The sequence below is a fragment of the Echinops telfairi genome, unplaced genomic scaffold (assembly GCF_000313985.2).
Source record: "Echinops telfairi isolate 266 unplaced genomic scaffold, ASM31398v2 ScPeMD7_7;HRSCAF=31, whole genome shotgun sequence".
In the NCBI taxonomy this organism is placed as follows: Eukaryota; Metazoa; Chordata; class Mammalia; order Afrosoricida; family Tenrecidae; genus Echinops; species Echinops telfairi.
The window spans coordinates 20,738,562-20,755,645 of NW_022103904.1; the positions used below are offsets into that span (position 1 = coordinate 20,738,562).

The 17,084-nt window shown below is 61.2% G+C and overlaps 1 protein-coding gene across 2 annotated transcripts in view; it reads left to right on the plus strand.

Annotated features, from left to right (window-relative positions):
• The window catches only part of CAMK2B (calcium/calmodulin dependent protein kinase II beta), a 39,848-nt gene that overhangs the window by 11,487 nt on the left and 11,277 nt on the right, over positions 1-17,084 (plus strand). The window contains exons 6-15 of one of the 2 annotated variants that reach the window (XM_045286319.1): positions 313-435; positions 1,145-1,228; positions 1,906-1,948; positions 2,960-3,034; positions 8,256-8,296; positions 8,416-8,487; positions 10,017-10,061; positions 11,865-11,913; positions 13,361-13,474; positions 14,347-14,475. In XM_045286319.1, the coding sequence (XP_045142254.1) occupies positions 313-435; positions 1,145-1,228; positions 1,906-1,948; positions 2,960-3,034; positions 8,256-8,296; positions 8,416-8,487; positions 10,017-10,061; positions 11,865-11,913; positions 13,361-13,474; positions 14,347-14,475 (775 nt within the window). The remainder of the gene's footprint in view (positions 1-312; positions 436-1,144; positions 1,229-1,905; positions 1,949-2,959; positions 3,035-8,255; positions 8,297-8,415; positions 8,488-10,016; positions 10,062-11,864; positions 11,914-13,360; positions 13,475-14,346; positions 14,476-17,084) is intronic. The other variant, XM_045286320.1, reaches the window with a different exon arrangement.

Here is a 17,084-nt window from a genome sequence, read left to right on the forward strand (position 1 = left end):
ATACGTACAAGTGTGTGTACTTGTCTGTCTAGGTCGGTGTGTGGGCACATACAGGTCAGTACATGTGAGTGTGTGTACCTGTCTGCCTAGGTGGGTGGGCGGGTGCATACAGGTGAGTCCATGCAAGTGTGGGCACACAGGTGAGAGGGCAGCCTGGGAAGAAAGGAGGAGGTGAGGCAATGAAGCCGACTGTGGTCAGAGCCTGGGACTGCTTGTCCTCGCCTTCCTGGCAGGATGAGCGCCTCTGACAAGCTCGGCTTCCGGTCCTGATGACGAGCTTCCCACGACTGCGTGTCTTCTCTCCTTCCCTAGTTCCCCTCCCCTGAGTGGGACACTGTCACTCCTGAAGCCAAAAACCTCATCAACCAGATGCTCACCATCAATCCTGCAAAGCGCATCACGGCCCACGAGGCTCTGAAGCACCCATGGGTCTGCGTAAGTGGCCTGCGCACGCGCGCTGGCAGATGGACCCGCATGGACCTTCTGTGGGCACCTGTCAGAAGGAGGCTTATTCTCAGAGCTGCCAGAGGGCCCCTCCCTTACACTTGTTTCCCACCCTGAAAGGCCTCCAGTGCTCTGGGGTCTGGTGCTTTGCCTGTGGCCTTATGTGAAGTTGGTTTTTCGGTGGAGCCTGTGAGCCTCAGTCTCTGGAAGGGTGTAGAGGGGGGTGGGGCTCTCCCGTGACCCTGCCCGCTTTGTCAGGGAATCGTAGCTATGAGGGCAGAGGGCGAGCCTGGGGGAGGACTGGTGCTGGTTTGGGGGAGCTTGAGAGCAGGTGGAGGATCAGGGTGGGGACGAGGCAGGGAAGGAGGGACAGATATGGGGATGGGGTGTGCAGGGGCAAAGGCGGGGCTGGGGTGGCGATGGGGCTAGGACAGGAAGCAGGCATGGAAGTGGACAGAGGACAGGGGATGGACAACTGAGAAGGAGATGTGGGACAAGGGACAGATACTGGCAGCAATGAGACATGCTTTTTCCTGGGGAGGGGGGGAGGGGGGGGATGTGTCCTGTAACTTTCAGCATGCGGTGTGAGTGTGAGACACCTGCACCTCTGCCAGGAGTCCCGTCTGCTCTTCCAAGCTCCCTGGGCATGAAACTGGCCGCTCTGGGTTCTTGCAGCTGTTGACACTCCCTTTTCCCACAGCAACGCTCTACGGTGGCCTCCATGATGCACAGACAGGAGACGGTGGAATGTCTGAAGAAGTTCAATGCCAGGAGAAAGCTCAAGGTGAGCAGGCCTAGTCTTCTGCAAGGGCAGAGTCCAAACCCTCTCCAGCTCCAGCCTTTGTATTCCCTGCTCTCTGTCTCCTCTCAGTCGGTGCCCACTGGGGGTGGGGGTGGTTCTGGGTCCCCAGGGCTGTGGCTGCAGAAAAGAGAAGCGGATGGGGTGGGGTGGTCAATCATTTGCTCTCTAGTACGAAGAAGCCGAGAAGTTTCTGAGACAAGCACACCTTGGTAAGAAAACAATGGTCAGTGAGTGTAGGAGTGTGGGGAGCACTGGAAGGGAAAGGCCCTAAATAGAGACCCCAGAATCCCAGCAGTGCACTTGACCTCCTACCTCCACCTCAGTACTGGCCTCAGTGGGGGGTGCCTGCGCATGGACAGCATGCTAAGCCAGGGCCCAGTGACCACCCCCTCCCCCTGGTCTGTTCCCTGCTGGCCTCTCTGAGGCTTCTCTGCAAAGCACCCTGTTCCCCCAAAGTCCCCGGCAAAATGACAGAGAGGCCCCATGAGAGTCAGGACTTTCCAAAGCCTTCAAAAGCCTGTGCAGCCACTTGCTGGCACGTGGGGCAGCTGGCCAGTGGCCAGAACCGTGCTCCAGGGGCCCACTGGGTACCCCCGTTCTCTGAGCTTCCAGGGGGGTCAGGACCAGCCCTTAGCCTTCCTGTGTTTTTCTTCACTCAGGGAGCCATCCTCACCACCATGCTGGCCACTCGGAACTTTTCAGGTGAGCATACTCTTTCCCCAGGAGCGAGGGGCCATGGCCCCCACCTGCAGGGCCTCACTGAGCCACTGAGCTGAAGCAAGAAGGTCTCCCTGTGACCACGAGTTGGCTTCATTCCCCGTTCCCGCAGCACACCACACCCCAGTCCCACGGCTCCCAAGGGCCTGCAGAGCCCTGGGCACCTGGACTGGCACACTTCTCGACCAATCCTCAGGGTCCAGCTGCCTCCCACGTCCGCCATCATGCTTGTGGTCTCTGTACCCTGTCTCCAGATACCTCCTGTGCCCTCTGCGTGTCTGTAGTTCCGGCAGCTCTGTTCCGTCTTGAGCCCTCTGGGCACCCGTTGCGTGTCTGGGAGCTGGGCGGCAAGCTGGAGGGTGAGTCGGAGGAGGAGCTGCATGGCTGGCAGCCACCAGCCCGGCGCCTGAGGGCAGGCAGGGTTTGCGGGAGTGGAGTCCTCCTGGGCTCCAGGTCTTGTCTCTGTTGTCACCTCTCTGTGGGTCGTTGTAGTGGCTCCGTTCTCTTGCTGTGTGTCCCCACCCCCGCCCCCCACCCCATGCCAAGCGCCTCACCCCTGTCCCGTTACTTTTGCTGTGATTGTTCCGCTGGGGACGGGCCGCGCACCATCACACCAACACTAACTGGACGTTGTCATGTCTGCACGTGGGGGCCCTGGGGCCTCACCCACGCCCGTGTCCTCCCTCTCCCCCTCCCCCAGAAGCCCCACTGGGGTTTTCTCTAGAGAAAGGAGGCAAATGCTTTTCAAATGGTTATCAGTCTTAATTAATCTTGTTTCTACTTTCCCGGCTAAAGGGATCTTGGTACCAACGGTCTCATCTCTTCCCTAGACTTTGGGATCCTGGGACCAGCAGTCTCATCTCTTCCGTAGACTTTAACTCTAATGTTCTTCTGCTTCCTTTGTCTCTCTTCTCTTCGTATCTTGCCTGCCCCGTCTGTGTCCCCTCTGCCCTCCGTCGCCGCTCCCCTCTGCTGTGTCTAACCCGGCGCTCACAGTGGGCAGACAGACCACCGCTCCTGCCACCATGTCCACCGCCGCCTCCGGTGCCACCATGGGGCTGGTGGAGCAAGGTAGATGTGTCTTGACAAGCGTCCCCAACCCTGCCAGGCCTCAGCATGCGGCCCCTCACCACAAGCAGCCATGGCTGTGCACCCCAAGGAAGACCACCGGCGCCACAGCGATGGGCTGAGCTAGATCACTCCCTAGCGTCCGCCTGGCCCTGTGTGTACCTGGCTAAAAGGAGCCCCCACGAGGAACCACCCGTGAGCCGTGGTCCTGTGACCTGGTCTCTGCTCCAGCACATTAGTCCTCCATGTACCCATTGTGCGTCACAGCCACAGGCAGCGTGGCCGGGCCTGAAGGATCTGGGCTCATCGGGAGGCTTCTCAGGACCCCGAGTAGGAAGCTCTCTCAGGGAAGGGCAAGAGGGAGAGCCCTTCCCTGCGAAAGACCATGTGAGGCCCTCGGGAAGTGGCAGTCCCCATTCACGGCCCACGCGTGCCCTGCCTTCGGAGAGGACAGATAGGATATTCACAGCCCTACCCACCGCCTGCACCCGAGCCCACCGCGGGCCCCAGCCCTCCGATGTTGCCCGCCTCTGCGGGGCTGTGCACAGGCGAGTGGGCAGGCAGGCAGGAGCGTGATCTGGGGCTGCTGTGTTCTCTACATGCGTTCTGGCCCGCAGCCCCCAGGACAGGCTGTGTTCAGCCCGGGGCCCAGGCGCTCAGACTCTGTCCTCACTGGGATTCTTACCATGAGCCTCTCCTTGCCTCGCCCCAAGGCCCACCCCTTTGATCTCTTACCGACTGCCCCTTTGGGGGCCAAGAGGGGATAAGACTGGCTCAGGCCAGAGTCCAAGGCCCTGCCAGCTCTGGTCTCACATATCTCTGTCCTCCCCACGTGTGGCCCCCAGGGCCTTCTGTTAACCCCTGGGCTCTCCACTGCAGTCCAGGCGGAGGGCCAGGGTGGACCAATCCTGGGAGAAGGCCACTGGAATTCCTGTGGTGCCCCAGTGGGAATGGGCCATGCCCACCCTGGCTCCCTCCACACCACCTTCCAGAGCCACTGAGCTCCTAGGGGCAGCTCCGTCCTTGGTGAGGACTCAGCCCAGTTCACCCTGTGGCTCTGTCCAGAGGCAAGATCCCAAAGAACCGTCCTGTGGGGCATTGAGGGGGTAGGTGGGGGGCGGACAGGCAGCTGCTTCTGGAGCCTGAGGCTGTTGCCCGAGAAGTCAGCCTCGCGTGCAGGGAGCATGGGCAGCTGTGCATGGGGTTGTGCATGCGCCAGGCGCTGCACCACAGCCAGACTGCTCTGTCCCAAAGTCTGCATGGTGGTGGGGTGGGGGGTGGGGGTGCCCGCATGGCTGCCCAGGGGCCAGGCGTGGGCCCACAGGGAGAGGGGCCTGAAGTGATGGAGGAGGGCCCCCCAGGGGCTGTGCCAACCCTGACCGGCTATACGCACGGTAGGGGAAAGGGGGGGGGGGACTCGGTCCTCCACAGGGGACCCCTTGTCTTGGTAGAGCATGTCACAGCTGACGGAACCGCATCGCCAGGCTCCTGCTTGACCCTTACAGCATCTCTCCTGCCATGAGAAGACACTTCTAGCAAGGGTGGGGTGGGGGCCCTCACGAGAGCACAGGTGGCTGTGGGGCAGGTGCCCTCTCTCAGCAGCCAGGGCGATTCCAGCTGAGGTGCCTGTACTCCTTCTGCTGCTCTGTGATTCTTGGGGTCCTTGTCATGGGCTTGAGGGTGAGAGACCCCACGGGGTCCTCTAGAAGCCTCTGACTACCAAGGTAGGGGTGCAGAAGCTAAAAGCTGTGCATCTGGCCCCTGGGAGTCTGGGGTTCGTCCAGGGTAGACGTGTGAACTCCCAGGAAATGATTGGTCCCAAGAAAGGCTATTGCCCGGAGCTAGGGCTCAGAAGGAGCCTGGGGCGGGGGGCGGTGCCCTTCCCAGGGAGTGGGGTGGGGTGGCCGTGGCCGTGCCCCAGGCTGGTCCAGGATTGGTTAAGGAATAAAGAGGGGTTGCCAGGCAGACGAAGCGCCTGACTGGGGTTGCACAGATGCGCCCCCTCCTGGCGGCTCTCAGCACCTGCGTTGGAGAGCCGACCCAGTGTGCAGCGGGTCCCTACTTGAGTCTCCGCGTCCTCTTGGTAACCGACACACTCTTGAGCCACACAGTTTGGAAATCTGGACTGTTCAAGAGGCACAGATACGAAGGGGCTTCGAAGAGTTTTTTTAAAGAATGGAACAATCTCATTGTCGTTTAATTCTGTTTGTCCACAAACTCGTTGAAGCCCCAGGTACAGCGGCCCTCAAAAGCCCCTCCCTCCGGGCAGACGCTGGGGCCTCCTCTCCGAGAGAGAGGACAGGGACGAGAGGGTGCTCGGCTGGCCCCAGCAGGCCCCTCGGTCAGGCCCTTGGGGACTCAGCCTAGACAGAGTTGGTCTGGGCACCAGGGACGGGTTTGGTGCTGCAGGAACAGCTCTGGCCTGCCCACAGAGGCTAACACAGGCACCCACTCTCATGAGACCATGTCTTTTAAAGTGCGGGGGTGCGATCTGCCCACTCGCCTGCCCAGCTGTTGTCCCTTTCCTCCCGGGGTCCTCCCTTTCCAGAGGCCAAGGGAGCAACCCCTTCGCGCTCATCCCCTGTGGCACGGCTCGTCTGTGTCAGGACCATCGACTCTCCGTGACTCCCTGCCGGCTCAGGGGGAACCACACTGAACAAGTCTAGGCTGCCTGGCTGGGTAACGGTCCTGGTGCCTGAGCAGCTGGAGGCAGAGTAGGGAGACTTTGGACTGCATGGCCTATGTTGGAGATGCAGAGAGGGGAGCCAGCCCCACACACCAGGGGGTCTGTGAGAGGAATCGACCTGGAGGTGGGGCCCACCCTTGCCGGGGCTAGCAGAGGGCAGAGGGATGAACCTGTGCCATGTGGCTGCCCCAGAGGTAGTGGAGCCTGGCAGTGGGTTTGACAAGGAGGCAGGTTGTAGGGTGATGCCAGTGAGCTTTGGGCAAATCATACTGTCAGGGATGGAGGGAGCCCCGGGAAGGGGCATTTCCAGTTCTCCTATTCTCTGCTAGTAGAACTGCTGCAAATGGCAAGGGCTGGGGTGAGGGGAGCTCTTGAGGGGAGTGGGAGTTGGGTGGGGAGTTTAGAAGGAGACAGATGCAGAGATTCAGGCCCCAGGACACAGGCGGGCATGGCCCTGCTGCTCTCCATAGTCAGAACTGCTTTCTAGCGGCCTCACGGGTCCTGCAGGGACCCTCTGCGAGCCCTCCAACAGGAACAACCAGGCTGGTGAGGGAGGCAGGGCCCCAGTGGTGCAGTGGGTCTCATCTGGGGCTGTTAACTTTAAGGTTAGCAGTTTGAACCCACCAGCCTCTCTACAGGAGAACCATGGGGCTTTCTGCCCCCGTAAAGATTTTACAGCCTCAGAAACCCACAGGGGCAGTTCTACCCTGTCCTCTAGAGTTGCTTGCTATAGTCCAAATTGACTCGATGGCAGTGAGTTTGCAGTGGTGTTTTATTTTGTTTTGTTGATGGGTAAAGGAGACAGAAACTACAGATGTCCCTGCTCTGGCTACCGTCCTCCTGGGTTAAGTGCCACCAACAGGCCACACCATGAACTCCGTGTCGACGCACAAAGCTTAGGGGGCCCCTGAGGAGGAAGCAACCAGCAGTCGGTATAGCCATGCATGAGGATAGGGGTGGGCAGGCTGCCAGTCATCCTGGGGCTGGCCACAGAGCCATGTGTTCTCTGAAGTGGATTCAAGTCATGACAGTCACCCGAGGGCTAGCTGGGAGGCTGAGGACTCGCATGTCCCCAGAGCTCCAGGGGCTGCTGGTGTAGGTGGTGCCACCCCTGGGAGGGGCTGCCAAGGCTCTCTGGATCTCAGTGGCTTCCTGAATGCCTACCTGCTTCGCTATGGAGACCTGGGGGGCAGATAAAGAGACCTGCCTGTCACAGCCGGGGGCTGAGGTAGGCAGGGGGCATTCCCAGAACTACACATCCCATGCAGCCCCCAGGGCCACCTGGTCTCCTCCAGCAGGCCTTCAGAGCCAGACAGCAGACAGGCCACTTGGCAGCCTCTCCAGTCTTAGCCCTAGGCCTCGGGGCCACACCTGGTAGGGTCTCCGTTCCATGCTCCACACGAGCAGGCCCTGGGCTGCACTGCAAGGAGGCTGCTTCCTCTTCGTTGAGGCTGCGTTGAGGCTGTGGTGGCAAGCATGGGCTGGTGGCTTCTTGGTGGGGCACGCCTCGGGCACAAGCACTCCCTGCTGGGGCCAACACAAACCTTGTTTTCTCTCTTCCTTCCTCACTCCCTCCACCCCACACCTTTCCTTTTCTCTAAGGTAAGCTGGCTTCCTTTTTTCCCTTCTTCTTACTCTTCTGTGGCTCCACAGTTAGGATACTCACCCACTGCTGGGCAGTGGTGCTAGGGCCCATTGCCTGGGTCGGGGCCTGCGCCTCCATTGAGGCCTCTGATAGGTGGGTGGGTGGGCAGGGCCTGGTATGGCAGGGTTCAGTCACGGGGCCACCCCTTGCCTCCATGAGGAGGAGCATTGGGGAGACATGGGTGTGGGGCCCATTGAAGAGAGAGCCTTTGGACCTTTCCATGCAGTGTGCTCATCTTGCTGGACCCTGTTCAGAGCCCAGGCCCCTTTGGGGCTGACTTGCAGAGACAGATGCTGACCACAGACAGTCTGTGGTGAGGCCATTCAGGAGTAGGGATGGTGAGGCAGTCCACGGGGAAACTGGGTGGGGCTCAGATGACGGGACCCAGAACCCCAAGACCCTTGCCATGTATGGGCCTCTTGCCAGCCACTGCCAGGAACGGGGGGCAGTGACAAGGGCACGTGGCACTCTTCCAGCCCAGCCTGGCACCCTCTTGTGCTTCCACAGGGGGTCAATCCCTTCCTCCTTAGAATACAGTCTGTGTTTCAGTCCAGTGTGAGCAGGAAAAGCAATTGGTGGAGACCATGCTGGTCCTGCCTCCCCCGTGGTCTGGCCTGCAAGTGGCTTTGAGCTGAGAAACCCTGGGAGGGGGACCCCATGACCTGGGCTCGTTGATTGCCTGCCCGAGGCCTGGCTGGTCACTGAGACAACGTCAGCCTACTGTGCTCGACCAGCTCTAGAGCCAGACGGTGGACACAGAGTCCACGCTGCCAGAACTAGGCGCTCCCAGGGGTTGCTGGCCTCCCGCAGAGTGGTGCTCACAGCCCAGCCCCCGGTGGGGGGAGGGGGCTCCAGGGCCCCTGTGGCTCATGCTGCCTCTTCCTCCCATGCAGCAGCCAAGAGCCTACTGAACAAGAAGGCCGATGGAGTCAAGGTGAGGACGTTGACTGGGCATGGGGGGGGCGGGCCGCTTTGTGCAGGCATGAGGGGCCGGAGCCCTCCCTGCTTGTGTCTCCTTCGCCTCTTACCCACGCCTCTGCCTTCTCTCCGCAGCCTCAGACGAATAGCACCAAAAACAATGCCGCAGTCACCAGCCCCAAGGGGACGCTGCCTCCTGCTGCCCTGGTACTGGCTCCTTCTTGGCCCTTCTCTTGTCCCAGGCCACGTGGTTGTCCCCTCCATCCGAGGCTCAGAGTCACCAACAGGCACATACTGGGCCCCTGTAGCTCCCTGTAGAGTGAGGGTCAGGCAAACCTGTGGGTAAGAGATTTTGTCATGGGCCGAAGGTCAGGTGGGCACTGAAGCCCCTTCATCACAATTCATATGACTTGTGGATTCCACCCCTACCCCCTGGAGAGGCAGCGGAGGGCACAGAGAGTTGGGGTTCTGTACTTTCCTGGGGGCCGGGTGCAGCCAGGGATTGGGGAGGCTGATGCTGAGTCTTGCTTAGCTTCTAAGGGCTGGCTGTCTCTGCCCAGAGTAGTGTCCTTAGGTGCCACCGGAAGTGAGGTCCTCTCCTGTCCTGGTCCCTCTCTCTGGGTCACTACCAGATCTCCGTGTGTGGAAGGTGGACGCTGTGCTGCCCCTGACCAAGTGGGCCACTCCGTGGGCTGTGTCTATAAGAGAAGGAGTTGCTCCTGGCATCTGCACCCACCCAGGAGCCTATAGAAAGGGAGGAGAGAGCCCGAGGGTCTTTGCCTGTCCCCAGCAGGGACAAACCTGGCCTGCCGGCCCTGTTTCACCCCCCGATCCACCCGTCCACCCCACACCAGCCCCAAAGCCAGGGTCATTTCGACCATCAGTCCACATGGGCCACAGTCCAAGCGGGGCTCAGTGAGACCAGGCACAGAGCAAAGCCTGCACTGACAACGGCTGTACGGGGAGCTCTTCAGACAGGCAGAAAAGCAAAGGTGCAGGAAGTGTGTGTGTGTGCCACAGGGCCACCTGCAAGAGCGCACAAACCCCGCTGGGCATAGGGAACGCAGAGGGCCCCCTGGACCTCCCTACCAAGAAGCCCTGGCTGTTGCCCCCAAGAGCACAAGACCTGGTCTGAGCAAGTCATCCTGAGAGATTGAGGTGTGCAGGTGCAGAGGCTCCTTCCCCAGGCTGGGGCTGCCCTCCCCCATGTCCATCCCGAGATCAAGGTTTGTACGCAAGGGCAGGCAGTCTCCGGCGAGAGAGCTGTGGTTGCGGGGCAGCAGGAAGTGGCTGGAGCTCCAGTGTGGGCGGGCAGTGGCCCTGAAAGGCCTCAGGCACAATCTCCATCCTGCACCATTCATTCATCACTGTGTGCCCCCCACCCCCGGCTGCCACGTCCACCTCAGACCTGTGGGCCCCACCACACTGAGATGGGAGGTCCAGAGAGCCACGAGGGTCTCCCGGCAACACCCAAGCTCTCACCCAGCCATGCTCTTCCCTTCTCTGGGGACAGCCGGGCCCTCTCCCACTCGGAAGCAGTCACCTTCATCCATGTTGCTCCCAGCCCCTCTTGGAGCCCTTCTTCAGGAGCAGCCCTGACTCCCTCCCCCGGCCCACTCCATGCACAGCCTGCGCTCCTTGCTCGCTTGCTGGCTCGCTCGCTGTCTCCATGTCTGGCTCTCCTGCTTTCTCACTCTCCCTCTCTCTCCTCCTCTGTTGTCTTCCTTCTCCTGTAGGAGCCTCAAACCACCGTTATCCATAACCCCGCGGACGGGATTAAGGTACTGCCGCCTCTTTCCTTGTGCGCTGTGGGAGCTCCTGCCTGGGAGGAGGCAGATAGCAGTCTGGCCAGCGCTGCCCTCCCGCCTCCTTCCGCCCTCAGCCTGCGTGCTGACCGGGGTACAGGAGTGGCCTGGAGGCACTGTGTAGGAGGCAGCCTCCGATCTGGATGGCTGTAGGATAGATGATGGGCATTTGACTCAGAGAACTGAGGCCAGGCAGTTGCTGCCCTGCAGGGACTCTCCAGGTGCCCAGCAACAGGCTAATGGAGTCCATGGGACATCCAGCGCCCTCATTAGCAAGAGGTCTCCGGGAGCACAGGGCTAGGGCTCCCGATTGGATCTGCCCCACAGCCTGCTGTCTACGGCCAGGACTGCCTAGCTTAGCTGGAGCTACTAAAACAGTCCTAGGAGAAGGCTGCCTGAAGGTTCCTTGCCCGCTGCGCCCATCCGTGCTGGCCCTGCAAGGGCAGGGAGCACGTCCACACCCCACTCTCCCCGCTGGCCTCCCTGGACAGCCCTTCTCTTCTCTCCCTCCTTCTCTGCTCACCAGCTCCCATTGCTCATCGCATCCTCACCCGCCTCAGGGAGGGAGGAGAGAGTGGCAGGTGGGGTCAGATGGCTGTGCCCCGGCCTGTCTGGGTCTGGGTTCACACACAATCCTTGGGACTCCACCAGGCCACCAACTCCTCCTAGCACCCCTACCTTCTTTCCCAGAAGACATGGGACTGGGCTGGCTCCACCTTCTCCTGGGGTGGGCAGGGAGGCGGCGAGAGAGAAGGGCCAGTGTCACTCATCCCACCGCTTGGGCGCCTTCCTCCAGACAGTGTGTCTGGGGCGGAAGGACACTCTCCCTTCCGGGGGGCCTGCAGGCAACCGCCTGGGGCGGTGCTGAACCCTGATCTTGCCACCGAAAGCCTCTCCCCCTCCACCCAAAACACAGACACATGTGTGCACATACACACACACACACACACACACACACACTTCTGACTTCAGGCACAGGTGTTGCGTCCAGTTGGTGGGGAGAGAGTTGTCCTTCAGGACACCTGGGTGAAGGTGTTTCTTCTGAGGACATGAGCGGACCTCGCGGGGGACTGGGAGCTGCTGGATGGTCCTGAGCTCTGGTCCAAGGGCAGTGAGCCAGAGCTGGGCCACGGGTCCAGGTCAGGCCACGCCCGGGGTCAGCGGCACCATTGGATCCATCACCCCTGGTGGGACACCCCCACCCCACATCCCACCCCACATCCCTGCCAGAGAAGGGTCTGTGAGTGACTGCTTGCTCAGGCCTGCTGGCTCCATGTCGTTGGGACATTTCTCTGTCTCACCAAGAGTCGATGGCGTTCAGGTCCCATCTCATGTGAGGTCTTGCGAATTCAAAAGCCTCCTCTGGTGTCTTGGGAAAGGGAGCCTCGCCCCGCCTGCCTGGTTGTGAAAGGGATGTCTGCCTTGGGGGCGAGGTCTCGCTGCTGAGCGGGAGGTGGCCCAGTGCCTGGGAACAGCAAGGGGCGAGGGTTCCTGTGGGTCCTCAGAAGCCCCAGAATGCCTCGGGTGGCCCGCCCCCTCCCCCAGGCGTGGCTGGGTGTGGTGTTCTGGACTGGATCTCTGCTTTAGGAGGCAGGCGCCTTCGCAGTCACTCAGTCCCCTAGGTGACCCGAGGCCCCTGTCATCGATGCCGCGGGAGTGGGCTGCATACAGGCCCATCTCGGGACTCTGGCCATCCCCCGGGGGTGACCCCACCTGCCACCCGCCCTGAGCACCAGCTCCCCATGGGGCACAGGGACCTGACTGCTCCCATTTCCCCAGGAGTCCTCCGACAGCACCAACACCACCATAGAGGATGAAGACACAAAAGGTACTCTCCCCCACCCCTGCCCTTCCTTGGCCTTGGGGGCTGGCCGGTGGGATGGGGGAGGGGGAGGGGAGAGAGCCTGGGGGAGGAGCCTACCGCGTGGGCGTGTCTTCTTGCGGAGGGACCCGGTGTTGGCCGTGGTTCTCACCACCCGGGATAAACGGGCAGGTGTCAGGCAGGCTGATGTCCGTGAGACCCTTTCTGCTCCAGACGGTTCACGGTGCTTTTCTTCGCCTACGGTTTCGGAGGCTTTGGGTTCCGTCGTGGCTCTGGGCGACACGCGAATGGGCAGCATCACCGGGGATGTGTGAGGGGGGCTCGGGAGCACGCTGGGCTGTGCTTGCTGAGTAGCAAGAACCTGCCCTCCTGTGCTGGGTTCATCCCAGGCCCCCGCGAGGGACGTGGGTGACACCGCTTGATGGGTCCTTTCACACCGAGGCTCTAGACCTGCGCAGGCCGCAGGGCTAAGCCAGCCCCCTGGCCTTGGTGGTGGTGCCTGGACCCTGTCAAGGTCCAGGGCCTTGCACGGTCTGGTCAGGCCCAGTCCCATCCCTGTTTAACCATGTGGCTTTGCCCCTGTTGCCCGCTGCCCCCATTACGGCAAGAGCTCCAATCCCTGTCTCCAGGTGCGCCTGTAGGTGACTCAGCACCGTGCCGGGGCAGCTCTAACAGCCCCCCCACCCAACACCCTTGACAGAGACAAGAGTGCTGCCTCCCGTGGTTGATCAGCCAGAGCCCCCTGTGATCTGGCAGGGTTAGGGGGCCTCCCCAGGGCCCAGCCCACAGACAGAGGTTCAGAATGCACTGGTTCTGGCTCCGTGTGGGCAACATACATAGACCCAGAGTACCACCGCCAGCCTGAATGCCAGCAGCCCTTCAGGACGGGTAGGAAGAGAAGAGGCCCTCAGCCCCACAGCCTCCTCCCCAGTCCCTCCGCTTGATGGAAGAAGATGGGAAGAGCCCTGGCAGGAACCGGCGTGCCCTTTGGAGGCAGGCTGGGGGCTTTGCTGGACCTCCCAAGCCAGCGCAGTGCAACACTGACGACCTTCCCAATCAATCATCAATCGCAGGCAGTGTGGCCTGTCTGCTCTGGCAGGTGTGAGCCACACTGCTCTCTCCCTCTGGCTGTGGCTCCCTGGATGGCCCATAGCTTTGCGTCCCACATGCTGACCCGGGCACCTGGCGCTCTGGACGCAGTGAAGCCGAGGAGCCTTTCCTCACACTGAGGGCTCCCCTCCTGCCCTCGTGCCAGGGAGCCACAGGCTCCACTGGAAATGGGAAGTCAGTGTACAAAGCAGGCAGGGCATGTACAGGCTCCACTGGAAAAGGGAAGTCAGTGTACAAAGCAGGTTGAACCTACAGGCTCCCCATCCCTGGACTCCCCATGTATCCTCTCCTCCAACTTTCCCATGCTGCATCCGTTGCTCATTGTCCGTCTGTTCCACCCCAGTCCCCAGGATCTCTGACATCCTGAGCTCGGTGAGGAGGGGCTCAGGGACCCCTGAAGCTGAGGGGCCCCCACCCTGCCTGTCTCCAACTCTCCTAGGCCCCCTGTCCACCCCATGTAAGTAGCCACTGCAGGCCTGCTGCCCTGCTGCTGGGGGCTCCCTGCGAATGGCCTGGGGGCTGAGAGGCTTCCCTGTACCCCTACACCGTCTCTGCCCTGTCCTGAACCACTGCCTGGGGCCGAGCTGTGCAGACCTCTGGTGTGGCATTCTGTGCTAACTCCGATGAGGGGAAGGGGGTGGAGTGGATTGCCCCAGCTTCCCCCCAGAGGCTCCCCCGTAAAACACACACACACACACACACACACACACACACACACACACACACTCCCATGCTCATTTTCCACCTGCTTGTTCTTCCCAAACCCCATAGCTGCTCCCTGACCCTCTCCAGCTCCAGGCGCCTCACCCCAACCACCACCACCCCACCCTCGCCAGGCTCTATGCAGCAGCCAGGGGGCACCGGCCCCTTCTCAGAGGGCCACCTTCTGCAAACGCCGCTTTCAACACTACTTCACACATAGGTACACATTAGGTCCTGGAGCCCCCTCAGTGCCAGGCCCCCACTCCCCATGTCTATGCCTTCTCATGTCCCCTGGGTCTCCCACAGCTCCCCCATTGTTCTGTGTTTCGCCACAGCCCCCCACTTCCTCTATACTCCCCAAGTCCCCCAACTCCTCTCCCCCTTTACCCTCGTGGTCTTCTATGGCCCCCAACCTCCCTCAAACTCTTCCATCCTGTTCCTCCACAGCTTCCATGTTCTCCCCTATCCCCCCAAACACCTGCATTTTCTCCACATCTGTCCCCCACAATCTCCCAAGCTCCCCACAAACTCTTCCACCCCTGTCTTCCCCCACCAGCCTCCCCACCAAGCCCCTCTGTGTGCACCATTGGCCTGCTTTGTGCTGACCACCTGTCTGTTCCACCCCAGCCCCCCGGATCTCTGACATCCTGAGCTCAGTGAGGAAGGGTATGGGGACCCTGGAACCCGAGGCTTCCCCTCAAGTCGAGCCCCCACCCTGCCCGTTCCCGACTCTCCTAGGCCCCCTGTCTGCCCTGTGTAAGTAGCCGTCTGAGAGGCTGCTCCTGCCTCTCGGGTTCGCACTGTTACCCGAGGTCTCTTGCTGTATGGCCCGTGGGGGTGTGCCTGTCGCCTGACTCAAAAGCAGCCAATTTGGGGTGAGGGCAGGAGATAGGAGGGGCACAAGCCCCCCCTTGCTACATCACAGGATATTAAGTAGAACCACTTGAAAATGCCCTTTGGTCTCAGAAAGCCAGTTGTGTGTGTGTGTGTGTGTGTGTGTGTGTGTGTGTGTGTATCACCTGTGTGAGGGGAGGAAACTAAAAGGTAAGGGTCTTCAGCTGACGCACTGCTCCTACTGCTCCGTGCCCCTCATCTTCTCTGGGAGTGAAGTGGGGTGGGCAGTAATGAGCGTGAGCATGGCCTTACCCCGTGGGCTCGTGCCAAGGACAGAGTTTGGCAAACTGAATCGCTGGGTCGTGGGGCCCTGTGCCTATGAGGTCCAGCCTGCGATCCGAGGGGCCCCTGCCAGGGGCGGGCCCAAGTCCGGGTCCTGAGAAGGTGGAGCGGTGGAAGGTGTAGAGTGGCTGTGGCAGAAGGAGGCGGTGAAGCGCAGCTTGGCCTCACAGCTGGGAGGAGCCAGCAGGCCCCAGCTCTTGTCTGGATGCAGCAGACACCCGCACAGATGTATCACTTACAGGGATGGATGACATCTCAGAGCTGCAGCCCCTGCCGCCACCCCCACTGCTGGGGGGAGGGGATGCCTGGGGCCAGGAGGCCTGGCTGAAATGCGCCCTGAGAAGAGGCTGCTGGGCCTGGGGCCGGTGGATCCCCGGGTACAGAGGCCTGCCATGGCTGGGGAGTGGCTAGGTGAGTAGGAAGGCCCCCGGGGCTTTGCACAGACCCAGGCCAGGGCTGGCCCTGCTGAGGTGACAAGCAGAGGTGAGAGGAGAAAGGGAAGCTCCTGCAGCAAAGGGCTGCTGGGGACACCCCCACAGGTCTAGAGGAGGGGCTAGTGAAGGATTGGAGTGGGGAAGGGGTTGGCCGTGGAGGGCAGCATGGACAGGCCAGGCTGCAGGTGTCAGGAAGTACTCCTATCTCGTTTTAAAGTCCCTCCCAGGCCCGCTGGCCTCTCCAGATGGCCCCTCTGCTGATGAGCAGGGAGGGCGGCCTGGATGCGTGTAGCAGTCCGGGCCCCTTAACAGGTTGTCCTGAGGTTGCTGGAAGGGAAGGGCTACCTACGGCTGTCCTGTTCCCACCCCAAGCTGAGGCTGCTCCGTGTGGGCCTGTCTGGTTGCTCAGGCCGGGGCGGAGGGGAGCAGTGCTGGCGAGCAGGTGTGCAGGTGGCCGGGCAGCCACCACTGAGATGGGTCCTCACTCCTGAATATGCCTCCCCGCCCCTCCATCCCCCAGTGTCTCCAGCATCACAGATCCTTGAGTACTGGGGAGAGGGGTGAGGGGAAGAACAGGTGAAGGAACGGAATGGGGTCCAAAGATGGTGTCTCTAATTTGAGAGGGGCTGGGGTGCATCTCAGGTCTCTCACACTGTGGCCAGGGCCAGGGCCTGGGCCTGGGTGTGTGTGCAGAAGCACCTGCCCACGACTGGCTCTGCTGTGCCCCCTGAGCTCTCCGGGTTCAGCCCAGGGATGAGAGGACACTTCTGGAAAGGATTGGCATGATGGGCCAGCTAGGCTCTCAGCCAGGTTCCCTCTGGTGCCAGGCCCACTCTCTTCCCCTCCCCCACCCAGGGTCATTCTCTAGAATCTGGGATGATGTTCGCTCCCAGCAGATCCCTCAAAACTGCCCTGTGGGCAGCAGGGCTTGTGCGCGCACCCTTGGGCACTTCCAGATGGCCCAGTGACTCGGCCCTGGCTCGCACAGGAGGAGGAATCCTGGGAGGACGTGGTGGCATAGAACCTGACCTGGCCCTCCCTGGACAGTTTGCCTGTGGGACAGAACCTGGAGCCCGGGCCCCTGGGAATGAGCACTTGGCAGGACCTCTCCAAAGCTAGACCTCCCATCATCATCCCGTTATGTTTTGCCTCCCCCACCTACCCCCCGTGCCTAGGAGTATGGTGCCAGGCTCCACAGAGGTGGGCCCTCTATACCCACACCTGGGCTGCCTCCTCCCTCCCTTGTTCCCTCCCTTATGGATCGTATATTTCCCCAGGGCCTAGGCCACTGAGGACACAAAAGTTTTCACCTGCTCCTTGGGAGACAAAGATGAAGCCTACGCCGGGGACCACGCCACGGCAGGGCAACCCCGCGACTGCGCTGTGCTGCTGTCTGTGCAGCACTGCGTCTACAGGGTAGAAGGAGCACCCAAGTGCAGGCCCTACCCACAGCCGTGTGAACTGTCGTAGGGAACCGCAAGTTCCTGATTTGTAGACTGCATGTGGGGTGGATGCCTAAGGCAAAACAGCCTTGCTCCTGGAGATGCAGGTCAAACATGCACGGGTTGGTCGCAACAACATGTGTTTACACAGGCTGTGGACAAGTTCTCTCAGAGTACCTTAAAAGAAAAGAAAGGCTATCAAAAGCTATAGCGTCTGGGGTCTTAAAGGCTTGTGGATAAACAAGCAGCCATCTAGCTCAGAAGCAACAAAGCCCACATGGAAGAAGCACACCAGGCTGTGTGACCACGAGGT